The sequence below is a fragment of the Bacillus rossius genome, chromosome 18 (assembly GCF_032445375.1).
Source record: "Bacillus rossius redtenbacheri isolate Brsri chromosome 18, Brsri_v3, whole genome shotgun sequence".
Classification (NCBI taxonomy): domain Eukaryota; kingdom Metazoa; phylum Arthropoda; class Insecta; order Phasmatodea; family Bacillidae; genus Bacillus; species Bacillus rossius.
In genome coordinates this window covers 18580324-18597201 of record NC_086345.1, presented here as the reverse complement: position 1 = coordinate 18597201, position 16878 = coordinate 18580324, and the positions used below count along the sequence as shown (strand labels likewise).

Below are 16878 nucleotides of genomic sequence, written 5' to 3'. Positions count from 1 at the left end.
CTGTTACTTGGTTTATCTTTGAACCAAGACCTGGCTAAATGATATCATTAGCTGTTAAGTCAACACTTTCTAAATTTTTCATGATATAAAAAGACTACATACATATGAAAATTATACATGTTCTTTTAAATCTTAAACTTTAGTGATTTATGTTGAATACTGGTCCATATAATCAAAAACATTTATTTGACGTAAATACCTATTAGTGATAAAATTGTATTTTAAACCTTTTTTAAAGTGTATTTATATAAGTGAGGTTATGTTCACTTATGTATAATTTATTTGAATTTAAAATTATAACATTATAAAATAATAAATAATTAAAATTATCTAGGCTTTTTTACAAAATTAAATAATAAATTTTATACATATGTTTATATTAATATTGAGTAGGTATCTTTTTTTATTTATTTTTTTATTAGATTGAATGAATACGTTACCAACCGTATTTATAATTTTACTTAAGTCCTTTTTATTATTTCATATATATTAATTATTTTAATTATTTGCTTGTAGATTAAAGTTATTTTTTTTTTACCATGCCAAGTAAGTAGGTATAAGTTGTAACGTGAAAGCACGCTTTTATTTTCACTCGCCCTGTACATCCATGGTGGCTGTGCGCAGGTGTTTGCCTGCTGTTCCTGTGCATCTGCGTGTGCTGCATCCGGCGATGCTGCAAGAAGAGGCGCACCAAGGACGGCAAGAAGGGCCTAAAGGGAGCCGTCGACCTAAAGTCCGTGCAGCTGCTGGGATCGGCCTACAAAGAGAAGGTGCGCGAGATCATCTCCCAGGCCCCAATCCGTCGCCTGCAGCGATGGGTCGAATCGATTTTTCCCTCACCCCCCTCAAATTCGAAAAAAAAATTCCTCGATTCGATTCTCGAGATTCGATTCTCGAAATTCGATTTTCGAAATTCGATTCTCGAAATTCGATTCTAGAAATTCGATTCTCGAAATTCGATTCTCGAAATTCGATTCTAGAAATTCGATTCTCGAAATTCGATTCTCTAAATTCGATTCTCTAAATTCGATTCCATATCTCAAGGGTCAAGCTTCAATCACAGTAGCGCTTTGAAGTGAACAACGTAGTAAACAAAAAAATAAATAATCATTTAAATTAATGTTCTTGCCATTGCGTGTTTGTAACAAACTTTCGGAACTCTTCAGTGATGTGTAAAACATCTAACCTCGGTAACGATCGAATTCGTGTGTTCTCGTGTTGTCCATGTTGAAAATGAACTTTGTTGATACGAAACTCGAACACGAAAATTTAACGTAGAATTATTTTGAATAAATAAAGCTGAGCGTGATAAATAAACTGATAAATAAAATAGCCGCTTTTTAAACACCGAAATTTCTAGATGCGAATCCCACACAAGTTACCGCGCCCGCCGCTAGAATTCGCTACTTGAATCATAAACGTTGCTTGCCACCATATGACGCAAATAGCAGCTAGGGATGAGCGAAATGGTTATTTTACAATATTAGTTGTGGCAGTTATGGTTCCGATTGAATAACTTGTTATTCAGATGGTTAACGTTATTGGGCATGAAGGTCTTTTTTTTTTTTTTTTTTCAATATCCCTTATGTTTACGAAAGTGACTATATATACGAGTTTATGTAGGTACACTATGGTTCCCCAAGCACCCAACTCCAGCATGGTTGATTTTTCAGCCCCTCCAACTCTTCTTACCTGGACCCTTCTTCCCTCTTGTCCAGTAGTTACCTGCTTTCTTAATGCATGATATTTGATCCCCGCATGACCCGGCCCAGGGTTTTCCCTGTGTCTATGCAGGTTTCACCTGGGTCACATTAGCTAGCTTTTAAGCTAGGCGACCAATGGGGCGTCAGTCATGGCGCCAATCGCAGCCATGGCTGGCCAGTAAACCCCAACACGCACACGATTGCACGCGCCCTTGTCCTGCATGATTCAAAACCCGCATGGTAGAGTGTATAGGCTTCGGCCTGAGACACACTTAGGTCCTCCCCTAACCTGGACCCTCCCCATACACACTTAGAATAATTTAGGCTGGGAAAAAAAATCACTAGGGTTCGCCATCTTTGTGTCACATTTCCGTTCACCCACTTCCGTTCCATCATTTTCACGAAAATACTACCAAATGCCGTATACCGAGAGTTAGATGTTTGCACATCAATATGCATATTAAGTTTGGAAAAAAAAAACACTGTGCATGCGCACATCTCAGAGATGGCACGGATGAATTTAGTAAAATAAACACCATGGCAATACGCGAATAATGATCGCATTACTAATCCGCCGGTTCAACCATCTTTCGGAAACAAAAGTTCTGACGCTCATTGCAGAAACGTCGCGCCCGTAACGCAATGGAAATCCCTATCCCTACTTAATATTATAAATGTGAATGTAAGTTTGTTTGTTACGCTTTCACGCGAGAACTACTTAACCGATCATCATGAAACTTTGTACGCATTTTCTTGGAGGTATTAGAAGTAACATAGGATAACTTTTATTGAAAAATATATATATATTTTTTTTTTCCGAAGGGCAAAAAAATTGACTGCGAGTTTGAGTAATGTGAATGACATTTAACGCCATCTGGATTTTCAATTAGTATATTAAATACTTCGCTAATTTAATAATATAATACCGGTGGTCAATTTACTATTCAGTTTTAATTTTCTGTCACCGCCAAGCCAACTGATGATTCCAGTCACGCAATAAAAAAAACAAGTCATGTTCAATGTAAGAAATGCCTTTATTTATGGGTAGACCAAAGTTTAAAAACTCACACATGCTTAGCGGTTTGCACTCATTTTTTGAATAATTTTCCATAGATATTTCTTGTGAGGTATTTTATACGATTAGTTATAATTTGAAAAAAAATTAATTTAATTACCTCAAACGTGATTGGTTGGAGAAATCTTCGCGCCCATTGAATCGCATCCATAGCACTGTTATTGTTCGAGCATCAGGGATTAAATAATATTCGAGAAAAACTCATTTATTTTAGTTTTGATTAAACATTTAACCCATTTTTTTTTACTAAATAAAAAATATTTATTTATGACGTAAACAATTTTTTTTGTCAAAAATTTTTCTTGATGTGCCAACCAAATATTCTTAGAGCACTGTAGTTGGTGGCAAGCACAAATACTTTTTATAAATCGAAATCTTTCTAATATTAAAGATTTGATGGGATTTGAGGATTCGATTGACCCATCCCTGAGTATTTTTCCTTTTTTTTAATCTTGGTCTTGCTGCAATCTTTCACTTGTTTATTTTATTCGCCTTAGGTGAAACTTATAGAAACTGAAAGTGTAACTATGCAATCAGGCTAAATTGCACATGACAAAGTCCCCTGATAGTAAATAATACGGCAGTCACATTCTATCTAAGAAAAGCCTTAATTTATGGGTAGATCAAGGTTAACAACTCGCATGTGTTTAGTAGTTTGCTTTAACTTTTATGGCATCAATTGAAGTATTAAATAATTTTTTTCAAAGACATTTCTTATTCATTTACAACTTTTTCCTCATCAAAAGAGGCTTATGCCCTTAAAAAAATCAATTTTAAAACATTTTTTTGGTATCAGAATTTTTTTATTTGAGCAACAAATCGACAAATAATGTTTCTCATAACTGAAATATTATTGACATTTATTTCGCATTTAATTTTATAACACATAGACATAATCGACGTTCGGCGGAATTTTATTAAAAAGTACGTCTAAAATTTAAAAAAATAAAAATGTTCTATTTATCAAAACACTCTTAGATTAGCCGTTTTCACGGACACAATGCTTTAGGCGAAAGTATCTTAAATTATTTTCCTTCTGTTTTATACACATTATTATAAATCTATTCATAATATAAAAGTCTTTAATTGTTTATAAAAGAATTTTTTCTGATAAAAAGTCATTTTTTTAATTTTGTTATGAACTTAGTGGCAAATTCTTATGTCAGCCTGGCATGTACTGAAAGCATGAAATCATGTGGTATGTAGCTGTGGGTTAGTCTTTCATATATCTTAAAACATTTTTTTTGTATATCATTCATAAATCAGTACAACTTTGGTTGTTGCTAAACCCAAAGAAAACCTTATTTTTTTCATTGATTTGATAAATTATATACTAAAAATAAAGAGTTTCAAGACGAAGTCTACATACGGACGTTTAATCCAAAAAATGTATACCACGCGATTTCATGCTAGGACAGACATAAAACTTTCCCTTTAAGTTCATAATAACCATTAATTAAGGACTTGATTAGCAGAAAAATAAAAGCCTTTTATAAAAAAATAAATATGGTTGTTATTATCTTTGAAAGATTTGTGCAATGCGAGTGCATGACTTGATGTAAGCTTTTGGACATACGCCATTGCTATGTACATGTATGTCTGTAGAAGAAAACTACAGAAAACACAAATGACAAAAAAACACAAATTAAGCAAAAAATTGCTGTTGTCAGGATATAAACACCACACAATACTCCACAACAGGAATATGGTCAACGAACAAAGAAAAACATAGAAAAATGGACTGACAAAACGAAAAAATCCCCACAAATGATGACAGCACAAAAATGCCGAACCCAAAAAATTCAGCACAACAGTTGAAACGAGACAAAAACATGATTTTAAACAAATTCATAATATGGTTGTATTATGAATTCGTTTAAAATCATGTTGAAGAACACGAATTATTATAAACAGAATAATTTAGGATGGAGCTGCACTAAACGTCAGACGCTACATTTTGAACGAAAGACGAGTCAGACCACACGCGCTGCTCACACGATGCGCTAGAGCTCAGCTGAAACTGCATCCACAATCACTAATCTCACTAATCTCATTATTTAGATTTCCAATTCCTTTGCCGGCGATCTGCAATGATACATCTTTTTAACAGACAACGGCACGTAAACGTAGACTGATCACGTAAACGGAGGCGGATCTCCCGGAAAATTTCACTATCGCTAGAGACCCGGAAATTTCGCGAATTCGCATGGCCTAGGGAGTGAATTCAAAGTCATAGGTATGCTCAACCCATACTTGTTATCCCTTTGGTTGATTACTTAGCGAGAAATTTTTTTAATTGTTAATTTGTTTAATTTGTTAATTGGCACTACCTGATTCGCTTACTTCTCTCCTAGCTGGGCATCGTTGGCTCACGGTCGTAGAGGGGCGTGTCCAAATAACTGCGGTCAAATCGTGAACACAGTGCGAGAGTGTGAAGGTTTGCATTCTAACTTACGACTTAATGAATGCGCGAAATTTCGGTATCTCTAACTATCGCGTCTGCTGCTCTCACGATGCACAGAAACGTAACAAATACCAACCAGTGAGATTGCATTTCAAGGTTATAATATATTAATTTAATTGTTTTTTTTTTAATATGCTTCGAGATAATAGCACGGGCAGAATTCACATATAAAATAAAACATGAACAACAAAGTTATAATATAACTTCAGGTAATCTTGTACTTGAAACAATTTCAAACGTATTTAGAACGTAAACAACCATGGCTACTCGACTTCTATCGGTAGATCAACGTAAACGGAAGAGCTCGGCATTGCCGAACTGTTGCGTGAGATCCGTCTCCGTTTACGTGATCTGTATCTGCGTCCGTGTGTACCTTTTATTTTAATTTTTTAAGAACGAAACATATACCTCGGAAGTCAAAATACGGCGTAGTTGCTAATTAGAATCAGTTAAATGAAATTTCGAAACAACTCTTCGTTTATTTTGAGTTAAATTCTACGCTGAAAAGTCCGTAAATCTGCTGTAATTTTTAACAATGTAGCAAGTTTTCGTAAACTACGTAACAAAATGTTTATTCTCTTAGGTGGATTTGGGTCTTTTTTCTTCTTAAAACTATCTTGTATTAACTTATATTCATTTACGTGTGACCGCTTCAATTCTCTACCCGTGGCTTGTACCGATAATTCAAATTAATCATTAAAAACAAAACATATTTTCAATAATCTTGATTTAAAAGTGCTCTTTTATTTCACTGTGTAAGTTTAACAAGTAAAAAAGTTACGCATGTATTAAACAGAACATCGTAGAACTATGCTGGCTAAGGTGGGCCCAGATAAAAACCAGCATGGACACAGGGATAAACCCCGAAATCCATTCATGCGAGTTTGCTGTATGGCCACGTGACAAGAGGATGGTCCTGTGGAAGAGATGGGCGAGTTGTATTGCGTATTGCCCACTTGTAAGGTTATTTAACACTTATTGAATGCATTCGAGACAACGATTGACTTAAAGAATGTCACCCTAGTTTCGAATATTTACACCATCCTAAGTACATCTACTTCTATAAGGTAAGGGGTTCATATTTCGTCTGAAACATTTATGCATTTTTTTTTTTTTACTTTATGGCTTTTCCAACTAAAGTCGTAGTCTTACTAGTATTGCATGACATATTATAATTTCAAAACAGTAAACACATGAAAAAATGTTAAAACCCTTTATTCAATACTTTGTAAACCACTGAAATATTACCATCCAACGGTAAGTTATCATAGTTTAAGTAATAATTTTTGTATGCATATTGCATGACAACTGTGTAATGCATACAAATACAGTAAAGTTGAAGCCGTAGTCAAACACTAATTCATCAATTACAAAGTTAACTTATAGTCTTTAACCATGTTTTTTTTTTCTCTACTATATCCATGTGTTTGTCTAAAATCGTCAATAGCTTGTAACTTTTTTTAATTGGCAAGGATTAAACTCTAGTTTTTATTTTGGACTTATTATTTTTCACTTTGTAAATTCAATATTTATTAAATCCAATAGTTACTGCAGCACTTAAAAGATAAATGCTCGCAGGGACTAACGAGTATCTTGTGTTTAGGTAGAAACACACAAAGATCATACACAATTTCATTGAAATCAATATATACAATTATTATCTAAATTTATATGTATAATAATCAGATAGAGGTATATATGTTAAGATTAACACACAAGTACAAAATACAGTTTCTTAGTTTGAAAAATTGAATAAAAAGACTACAGATAATGGATTATGAAACATTAATTTGTTAGTTTAAAATTTTACTCCTTCGACGTTGTAGCAATGTTTCATCAACGTTTCAGCGGCACTACGAAATTTCGGCGAATGTTGCAGCAATGCTGTGGCAACTGGCGGAGCAGTCGACGTAAAATAATTGATGATGCACCAGCGAGTAAATCGACGTTGCAGAAATGTTTCATCGAAGTTGCGGCGAGACTATAAAAAGTTTGAGCGAAACGTCGTTGACCAAGACGCTGCGACGACATTGATTCGCGTCACGTGGGGTCGAGGCAAGCGGAGAAGCGACTCTGCATTCACGCGAAAGGAGGCGTCGGCCTGTTTGTTCCGCGATGGGGGGGGGTGATCAAAAATAATTCTGGCCAGGCTCGTCCAGATTAAAATTTTTTTAAACATCAATCATTCTAAGGGCTGTTGAGAACATTGCGTCCAATAATCTCGTTTTCATAATTTGAGTAATTTTATACGTGAACGCTTGACACTTCCGAAATAGCAATGACGAACAACGAAACTTGCGCATTTTTTTTGGAGGTATCTCTTGGTTTCTAATTACTGTTTTTGTCAACTTAAATATTTTTTTTGATGTGAAAACTTAAATTCGCTCGTTACAGTAATAGTTACGGTACACACCAAAAACCTTTTTCGAGTGCGAGCACACGTTTTTGGACGGTGTTCAAAGCACCGGCAACACGTCATGTACCGCGCGTGTGTCAGAGGGGGACGCACCACAACGCCGAAATGCCAAATTGACCACAACTCCGACAGCTAGAAAACTTCTGTGTACCACAACGCCGAATTACCACAACGCCGAAATACACTAACGCCGATAAATGTTATTGCAGGATTGCCACAAAGGTTAGGTTAGGTTAGACTAGGTTAGGTTAGACTAGGTTAGGTTAGACTAGGTTAGGTTAGACTAGGTTAGGTTAGACTAGGTTAGGTTAGGTAACACTAGGCTAGGTTATGTTAGGCTAGGATAGGCTAGGTTATATTACGCTAGGTTAGGTTAGGTAAGGTTAGGTTTGATTGTGGTATTTCGGCGTTAAGGTACATTTAAGAAACACACACAAATTCATTCAGTTGTTATTTCGGCGTTGTGGTACACAGCAGTTTTCTAGCTGTCGGCGTTGTGGTCAATTTTGACATTCGGCGTTGTGGTGACGACCCGTGTCAGACAAACGAGCGTGCGTCGGTGCCAGGAGACAGGGCGACCCGGGCGGACCGCTACTGCCCGCCGGCGGCGCGGTCGTGTGTGATGACGCGCGCCCGGCACTGCCACAGGTGCAGCCCGACATGGAGGAGCTGACGGAGAACCAGGAGGAGCCGGACGAGGCGGAGAGCAAGCAGAGCGAGCAGAAGCTGGGGCGCCTGCAGTACAAGGTGAGGCCCGCACCACTCCCTCTCTCTTGCAACCCGTTCAACAGTGAGGCCCAAGGCACTCTCTTGCAACCCGTTCAACAGTGAGGCCCAGTGTCCTCACTTGCAACCCGTTCAACAGTGAGGTCCAGGGCACTTCTCTCTTGCAACCCGTTCAACAGTGAGGCACGGGGCATTCTCTTGCAAACCATTCAACAGTGAGGCCCAGGGCACTCTCTTGCAACCCATTCAACAGTGAGGCCCCGGGGCATTCTCATGCAAACCATTCAACAGTGAGGCCCAGGGCACTCTCTTGCAACCCATTCAACAGTGAGGCCCTGGGGCATTCTCTTGCAAACCATTTAACAGTGAGGCCCAGGGCACTCTCTTGCAACCCATTCAACAATTATGGCCCAGGGCACTCTCTAGCTTTCTGACAACTCATTTGACAGTGAGGCCCAGGGCACTCTCTTGCAACCCGTTCAACAGTGAGGTCCAGGGTACTTCTCTCTTGCAACCCGTTCAACAGTGAGGCCCGGGGCATTCTCTTGCAAACCATTCAACAGTGAGGCCCAGGGCACTCTCTTGCAACCCATTCAACAGTGAGGCCCCGGGGCATTCTCATGCAAACCATTCAACAGTGAGGCCCAGGGCACTCTCTTGCAACCCATTCAACAGTGAGGCCCTGGGGCATTCTCTTGCAAACCATTTAACAGTGAGGCCCAGGGCACTCTCTTGCAACCCATTCAACAATTATGGCCCAGGGCACTCTCTAGCTTTCTGACAACTCATTTGACAGTGAGGCCCAGGGCACTCTCTTGCAACCCGTTCAACAGTGAGGTCCAGGGTACTTCTCTCTTGCAACCCGTTCAACAGTGAGGCCCGGGGCATTCTCTTGCAAACTATTCAACATTGAGGCCCAGGGCTCTTATACTGCAACTCGTTCAACAGTGAGGCACAAGGCACTCTTACAACCCATTCTACAGTGAGGTCCAGGGCTCCTATCTTGCAAACCATTCAACAGTAAGGCACATGGCACTCTCTCTTGCAATCCGTTCAACAGTGAGGTCCAGGGCACTCTCTTGCAAACCATTCAACAGTGAGGCCCAGGGCTCTTATACTGCAACTCGTTCAACAGTGAGGCCCAGGGCACTCTCTCTTGCAACCCATTCAACAGTGAGGCCTGGGGAACTCTCTCTTGCAACCCGTTCGACAGTGAGGTCCGGGGAACTCTCTCTTGCAACCCGTTCAACAGTGAGGCCCGGAGAACTCTCTCTTGCAACCCATTAAAAAGTGAGGCCCAGGGCACTCCCTCTTGCAACCCGTTCAATAGTGAGGCCCGGAGCACCTCTCTCTTGCAACCCATTAAACAGTGAGGCCCGGGGCACTCTCTCTTGCAACCCATTAAACAGTGAGGCCAGGGCACTCTCTTATAACCCATTCAACAGTGAGGCCCGGGGAACTCTCTCTTGCAACCCGTTCAACAGTGAGGCCCAGGGCCCTCTCTTGCAACCCATTAAACAGTGAGGCCCAAGGCACTCTTGCAACCCATTCAGAAGTGAGGCCCATGAAACACTCTTGCAACCCATTGATCAGTGAGGCCCAGGGCACTCTCTTGCAACCCGTTCAACAGTGAGGCAATTTAGCTACATAAGGTTACAAAGATATCATTGTGGAAATATTAGTGTAATCCTTAGTGGGCAACATTAATGTTTTTCCTCCATTTTACATCCCTCATACACAGAAACTGAACAAATTTTGTTTCCGAGTCCAGACTGAATTTATTTAATGAAAGTTCGCATGCGTGTTATTGTAAGTATGGCTTGACTTGTCTTGTGTTTCGTGTATTTATTAACATTAATATATAGTACTTATGACTTGTCTTAAAGAAATAAAACAAATGACTTAAGAACAAAGTATTAAAACAAAATAAAATAAACAAAATAAAAAGTTCCATTATTCTTTTCTCAAAAATAATCATATTTTTAAAAATTCTATGTGTAAATGTTGATGTACTAAAAGACTACTATTCGCTGATATTTTAATGTGACTAACAATTTTCTCTTTAAAATTCCATGATAAAGAATCCGTACTTGTAAAAAAAAATTATATAATGGAACCGCTCCTTCACAGCACTGGCCAGGCTGTTTAAGAAGATGCCGACCTCCGTAGCGTAGTCGGATGCACACCGGCTTACGGTGCGAGGGGTTCTGGGTTCGAGTCCCGGGTAAGGCATGGGTGTTAATTTACAGTAAAAGATTTGATTGCCACGATATGATAAAGATTGGAATGATTTAGTTCTGGTTGTGGGCGAAAGCCGTTAACCATATAAACAACTAAAAAAAAAAAAAATGTTTAAGAAGATGAAAGGAGAGGGTGCACAGATGCAGATGGTGTAAAGGGCACAGAGATCACGTGTGGAAGTTCCAGAGGGAATGGAGGCGGACAGTGGGAACAAGGAGGGAGAGAAATCGCTCTGGAGGAAGGAATTCTGGGGGGTGAGAGATGCGATTTATTTTTCCTAACCTAGGTAGGGAAGACTCTAAGTGTGTCTCAGGCCGAAGCCTATACGCTCTAATCATGTTCGGTTTAAGCCATGCAGGAAGGGTTAACATGCATCATGTGCTATGAGGGGATTGGCCAGCCATGACTAACTCCCCTCTTTGACTATTCTAGACTGAAACTATATAAGTTGGGCCCAGGTAAAGCCTGCGGGATGCAAAATATCATGCATTGAAAACCAGCAGGTTGGTTACGGGAAACAGAGGGATGGTTCAGGAAGGGGAGTTGGACAGAGTAGAAAGCAGCTACTCAGGGGCTGGCAGTTGGACATTGTTGTCCGAGAGATGCAAGGGACCTGAGGAGATGACAAGGAGGATGGGTGAGGACTCCTTCATGGATGTAATTAGGATTTTTGGAAGAAGGGGGACAAAGTAAAGCTATAACAAGAATAAATTTTTGACACTGCTATTTTTTGCGGGTCTGAGGGAAGTTGTATTGGAATGCTCCCCCTCCCCCTTCCCAGTTTACAGAAAAGCGACTGGTCCAGTGTTCCTCCCCCAGGGAAGTATTCTAAAGATGATGCTCTTGTATGCATTTTTAGCTATCTGATGACCTAATGTTTTTATTATTCTCTTCAAAATTTGAAATCTGTTGAAGTGAATTTTTTTTTGGCGCGATGGGAGTAAATTTTCAAGGCCAAATTTGAATACAATGTTTTCGTGAAACGTTGTTGTGAAATGTTAGGGACCCGCCTGCGCCTGACGCCACCCTGACATGCGGGCATCTAGTAAGGGAGTATTTGGGCAGAGGGCAACACAACGGGGTTTGAAGTGTATTTTTGTTAATTAATTCATGTCTGTTTAGAAAGTTGTCTTATTTCTCTCTCTCTCTTTCTCTATCTCTTTCTCTAAGTCTTTCTCTCTCTTTTTCTCTCTTTCTCTCTTTCTCTCTCTTTCTCTCTCTATTTCTCTCTCTTTATCTCTCTCTCTCTGCCTGCCATTTTACCCCTTACGATACACTTACGAGTCAAGGTTTGAATTGCCAAATACGTTTCATTTCTATCACATGTACTGAGTTACACATGCCCTCTTATTTTTAATAAAACATTACACATTGAAAGGTAGATACTTATACTATGTACTACTGCTTATGATTAGGTGTTGATACATGTAGAAAGAGATGGCTTCTTACAATATAATTTCCCATATTCAGTGGTCATGAAATTGAGCCAGTCGTATATTCGTCAGTTGAAACTGGATTAGTGGCCATGCCTTCGGACTCGTTTCACTTCTATCACATGTACTGAGTTACACGTGCCATTTTGTTTTTAATAAAACATTACACATTGAAAGGTAGATACTTATACCATGTACTGCTGCTTATGATTAGGTGTTGATACATGTTCAAAGAGATGGCTTCTTACACTATAATTTTCCATATTCAGTGGTCATAAAAATGAGCCAGCCGTATATTCGTCATGTGAAGCTGGTTACAGGGCCGGCACGTCCATACAGGCGAACTAGGCAACCGCCTAGGGTACCAAGTAGCTGGGGGCGGCGCAGCACGACACATAACGATTATTGAAACTAGATGAAAATGGAATTTTTGTAACAGTCTGGAATGTTTATATTGATATAAGTAATTATTTAAAGTCCGCGCTTACCTGTTTATGATTTGTAATAAGTAAAAAAGTTTTAAAAAAAACATAACCCTGCTTACATTTGATTGTTGACAAGATATTAGGCCTACGTGATGTATTTTGAGGCAAGGAAAAATTTTTTTTTGGGTGTCCGGCCCGGGGGGGGGCGGGGGGGGAATTAAGGTTTTTCGCCTAGGGGCGCCAATTTACCTTGCACCGGCCCTGGCTGGTTAGTGGTTGCCGCCGAGCGTGTGGGTGAGACGAGTGTGCGGGTTCGCAGCTGGAGTACGACTTCAACTGCAACAGCCTGGCGGTGACGGTGGTCCAAGCGGAGGACCTGCCAGCCCTGGACATGGGCGGAACCTCCGACCCCTACGTCAAGGTCTACCTGCTGCCGGACAAGAAGAAGAAGTTTGAGACCAAGGTCCACAGGAAGACCCTCAGCCCCGTGTTCAACGAGACGTTCGTGTTCAAGGTAAAAAGTGCCGTAAAAAACTTGCAGCGCAGGTTCTGCGTTTCAAAAGCCCCGCCAGTCAGGGGCGCAACAACTAAATTTCCAAAGGGGGGGGGGGGGGGGCAATATACCTTTTTATAAAGAATCATCTATCCCCCCCATTGAAGCGGGGGGGTCCGGGGGTCCTCCCCCGGGAAAATTTGTATTTCAAAGTGGAAAATGGTGCTATTTAAGCAGTTTTATTATCTAAAAATTGATTACACAGCACTTTCTTTGCCCCCATTTGCCCCCACTTCATGGTTTCAGAGGGGGGGGGGGGGGGCAAAATACCCTTGTTGCCCCCCCCCCCCCTTGTTGTTGCGCCCCTGCCGCCAGTTCCCATCGAAACCGGAATCCGGGAAGTCGCTTCAAAGATCCCAAATCTTCTGGAACATTCTAGGATGTTCTCTAACTTTTCTAGAAAACTTTAGAACATTCTCGATCATTCTCGAACCCTATTGAAGATTCTATGACTTTCTACAGCATTCTAGAACATTCTGGTCAGTCTCGGCCACCAATATTAATATTATTTTTTAACTATACTATTTCTTAATTTTACTAAGACCATAAAATAATGTCTATTGATATTATTACTACAGTAGTTGTCATTCTGTGACAGTGTCAACAGTACAAAAAATGTTCAAATTTGTAACTGTTTTTGATGTGTAACAATTTAGCTCTCTGCATACGACATTTAGTAGGAGTAATTTTGTGAATGGAACGGAAGTCGCATGGAACGGAAATGTTTAACCACGGTGCTGCCGTTTATGGTGGATGGCGTGAACCAAAGTCAACACAGCCGAAAGGACACATTATAGTATTAACTGTTTGAAGAATTGTAACAAGATGGACAGTATTTTAATAATATTCATTGTCGAAAATCAGGTTCTAAGCCGGGGTTTGGTATATTTCATTGGAGTTTAAAAATTTCTGTGATTTGATAGTCGATGTGGCTTATTCTAGTGTCATTTGCAGAAACTACGTGTGATTCGCGTCAAGAAATGTAGTTTAAAAACACAATTTGCATATACAACTGTCACGCCTGGCATAATTTTAAAAATTATACGTTTAAATTTTGCGTCCCAGTTATCATATAGTAAATAAGTGTACTTGAAACACGCGAACACGTGAATTTGTTCGTTACCAAGGTTAGATGTTTAGAGCCCGTCTACAATAGTCCGAGCCTGTGCGTGGTCCGTGTCCTTATCCGAATGTGAGTGACGTCTCATTGTCTCACCGAAAACTACCCTGTCCACAATTGCGATGTCCGATGTCCGAATGTATTGATTTCTAAAGTTGTCACCAGAGCGCAGTAAATCTGCAAAACCAAATTTTTTTGTTTATTGATTTGATGCTTTTTAGTTTGAGATTGAACTTATGAAAGTTGTGTAAGTTATAAGTGACTAACAACACCTTTCCATTTCCTTCAATAACAAAAAACAAACACCACGTTTTCAAACGGGAACCGGAAAGTTCAAATATCGTGAGTGTTGTGTTCTTTTTCTGTGTCCGAAGTGCACCGGTTGGGACAAAAAGTTCAAATTGACGAATGTCTTCGGACCAGGTAGGTTCGGACCTTCGCCCACTTGACGCATGACGTCAGAGGGTCACGTGGACCAATTAGGCGAAGAGTGTCCTTCGGACACAGTTTAGGACATTGCTATTGTAGACGGGCCATTATTACACATCTCCGGCGGGTACCGAAGGACTCGCGGAAAAAACCGCGCGGTGCCCCACGCCGAAACTGTTCCAGAACGTGCCCTACGCGGAGGCCATGAACAAGACCCTGGTGTTCGCCATCTTCGACTTCGACCGCTTCTCGAAGCACGACCAGATCGGCGAGGTGAAGCTGCCCCTGTGCCAGGTGGACCTGGCGCAGACCATCGAGGACTGGCGTGAGTTGCAAAGCGTGGAAGGAGAAGGAGGGCAGGTAAGGTTTCTCTCAACATCTTCCCCCTCCTCCCCTCTCCCCACCCCCCTTCCCTCCTTCCCCCACCCTCAGGACATTCCCGCCAACCATCTCGAGTCCAGCTCCAGCTCCCACCAATAGTACTTGCATCAGTTTGCTGTGCACGTGATGCCCGCCTATCTCTTTGGACGCGGAAAGAACATCTCCGGGATATATAATGGAATTACGACTGTTGTGTTATAAAATGACGATCTGGGTTCTTTTAGGCATCAGTTTTGTAGCACATGCTTTTTTTCGGACACTGACAATATTTTTGATTTGAACATTATTCCACAGTCCCCCCCCCCCCCCTTTTTTTTCCCCCTGAAAACCACGCCAGTTCGTCAAAATATTTAACGTTGTAAAACGCGTAAGTTCTGATAGCACACCAGGTCGTGGAAGCCAGAAAATTGTTTATTATGTCAATCTAAGCACAACATTAGAATTTCATCAGTAAGTTGTAGGGTAGGTACGTAAAAAATTTGTCCGGTTGAATTGTTCGACTAATGTTTATAAATTGATTCTCGGACATAAATCATAAAGCTGAAGATGATCAATAGGTTAAACTAGCATTTATTTGTTCCTTGTAAGAAAAAATTAGGCCGCCTATGTAAGCGACTGGAGGAATATCCTGGCATTAATTCATTCCAGTGGCATTATAGTAGTCTGTCCAAGAGCATGTGCAGAAGCAGCCTGCCAAAGTAACATCGCCCTTAGCTTTCCCTTGGCGACTTGTATTCCAGTCGTTTAATACGGAGGTGTTCAGGGATGTCAACCTGAAAAATAAAACTATGCGTGCATACGTACACATCAAACTATGCACTCTACTTGAACATCCTTTTTTTTTTTTAATGAATTTTTTTTTTTTCATTTTTTAGTTTGGAAAAATGAGAAATCAATGTGCCTGGTCGAATGTGTTTTATTTTTATTTTTTTGGTGGGTCATGTCTGTACAGCAAGTGGCTGGTGGTTTGGTCAAACTGTACTCTTTAAGTAGGATCACACACTTCTTAAAATTACTTAATGCTCACTCGTTGAATTAGTTCAACTCATCCGTGCATTTGAAATACTGACTCCTCAAAACACTGACTAGCAATGCTTATTCACTGAACCATTTAAAAAAACTTTTTTTCTCATTGCTCTAAGAGTACTATTATGGTCAAACAGCTTCCCCACTTGTAGCATTATATCACTGCTGTGATTCACCTGAAAGATTTAAAGCTACTATTTCATTTCATAAAAATTAATGGCAAGTCGTTTCTACACAGATAGGTTCTACACAACACAATCACCAGTTCATATCCTGCAGAAAATGCAACAATCACCTGTTCAAAAGTATAAAAAAATGTTTTTAGTAAAAAAAAATCTTCAAATAGGCTTACCAAGAGACCAAATTCCAACAAACACACTTTTCCGGTTTAAAACTTGCCACTATCGTAATAAATTATTAGTCAGGAAAGTTATTAGTCGAGAACTAGAAATTGTATTACTTCAGTATCTAACTAAAATTAAATTTTCTATGACCATTTTCATTAAGTGAAGCATTGTAACAACATAGTGGCATTCACCATGAGTGAGAAATAGAAAAAAAAAGTTTATAATACCTCCTAGCACTGAAAATTATCATTGTTACTATTGACAGAAAATTTTTTTTTTTTATTTATTATTTTGGATTCCCTTTAGAGGTAGATAATAAACAAAATAATTATAGCCTAAGTGTTATTCCAGCACATATGCTAATTTTTTTATTGTCAAAATAAACTCGAAAGTTGTTGCATAATGATTTATCAAATTAATTGATAGACCTAAATTTTAAAATTGTCATTTGACTTGTGTCTAACTTCCTATCACCAATTTTTTTTTTTAATATATTCCAACAGAAACCAATGCCATACAGATTTATTGTAAGAATATAC

At 39.6% G+C, this 16878-nt stretch overlaps 1 protein-coding gene across 4 annotated transcripts in view; it reads left to right on the top strand.

Moving 5' to 3' along the window:
- Positions 1 to 16878, top strand: part of LOC134541160 (synaptotagmin 1) — a 122561-nt gene that overhangs the window by 79506 nt on the left and 26177 nt on the right. For all 4 annotated transcript variants that reach the window (XM_063384386.1, XM_063384387.1, XM_063384388.1 and 1 more), the window contains exons 4-7: positions 625 to 770; positions 8307 to 8405; positions 12803 to 12997; positions 14769 to 14945. In XM_063384386.1, coding sequence (XP_063240456.1) covers positions 625 to 770; positions 8307 to 8405; positions 12803 to 12997; positions 14769 to 14945 — 617 coding nt within the window. The remainder of the gene's footprint in view (positions 1 to 624; positions 771 to 8306; positions 8406 to 12802; positions 12998 to 14768; positions 14946 to 16878) is intronic.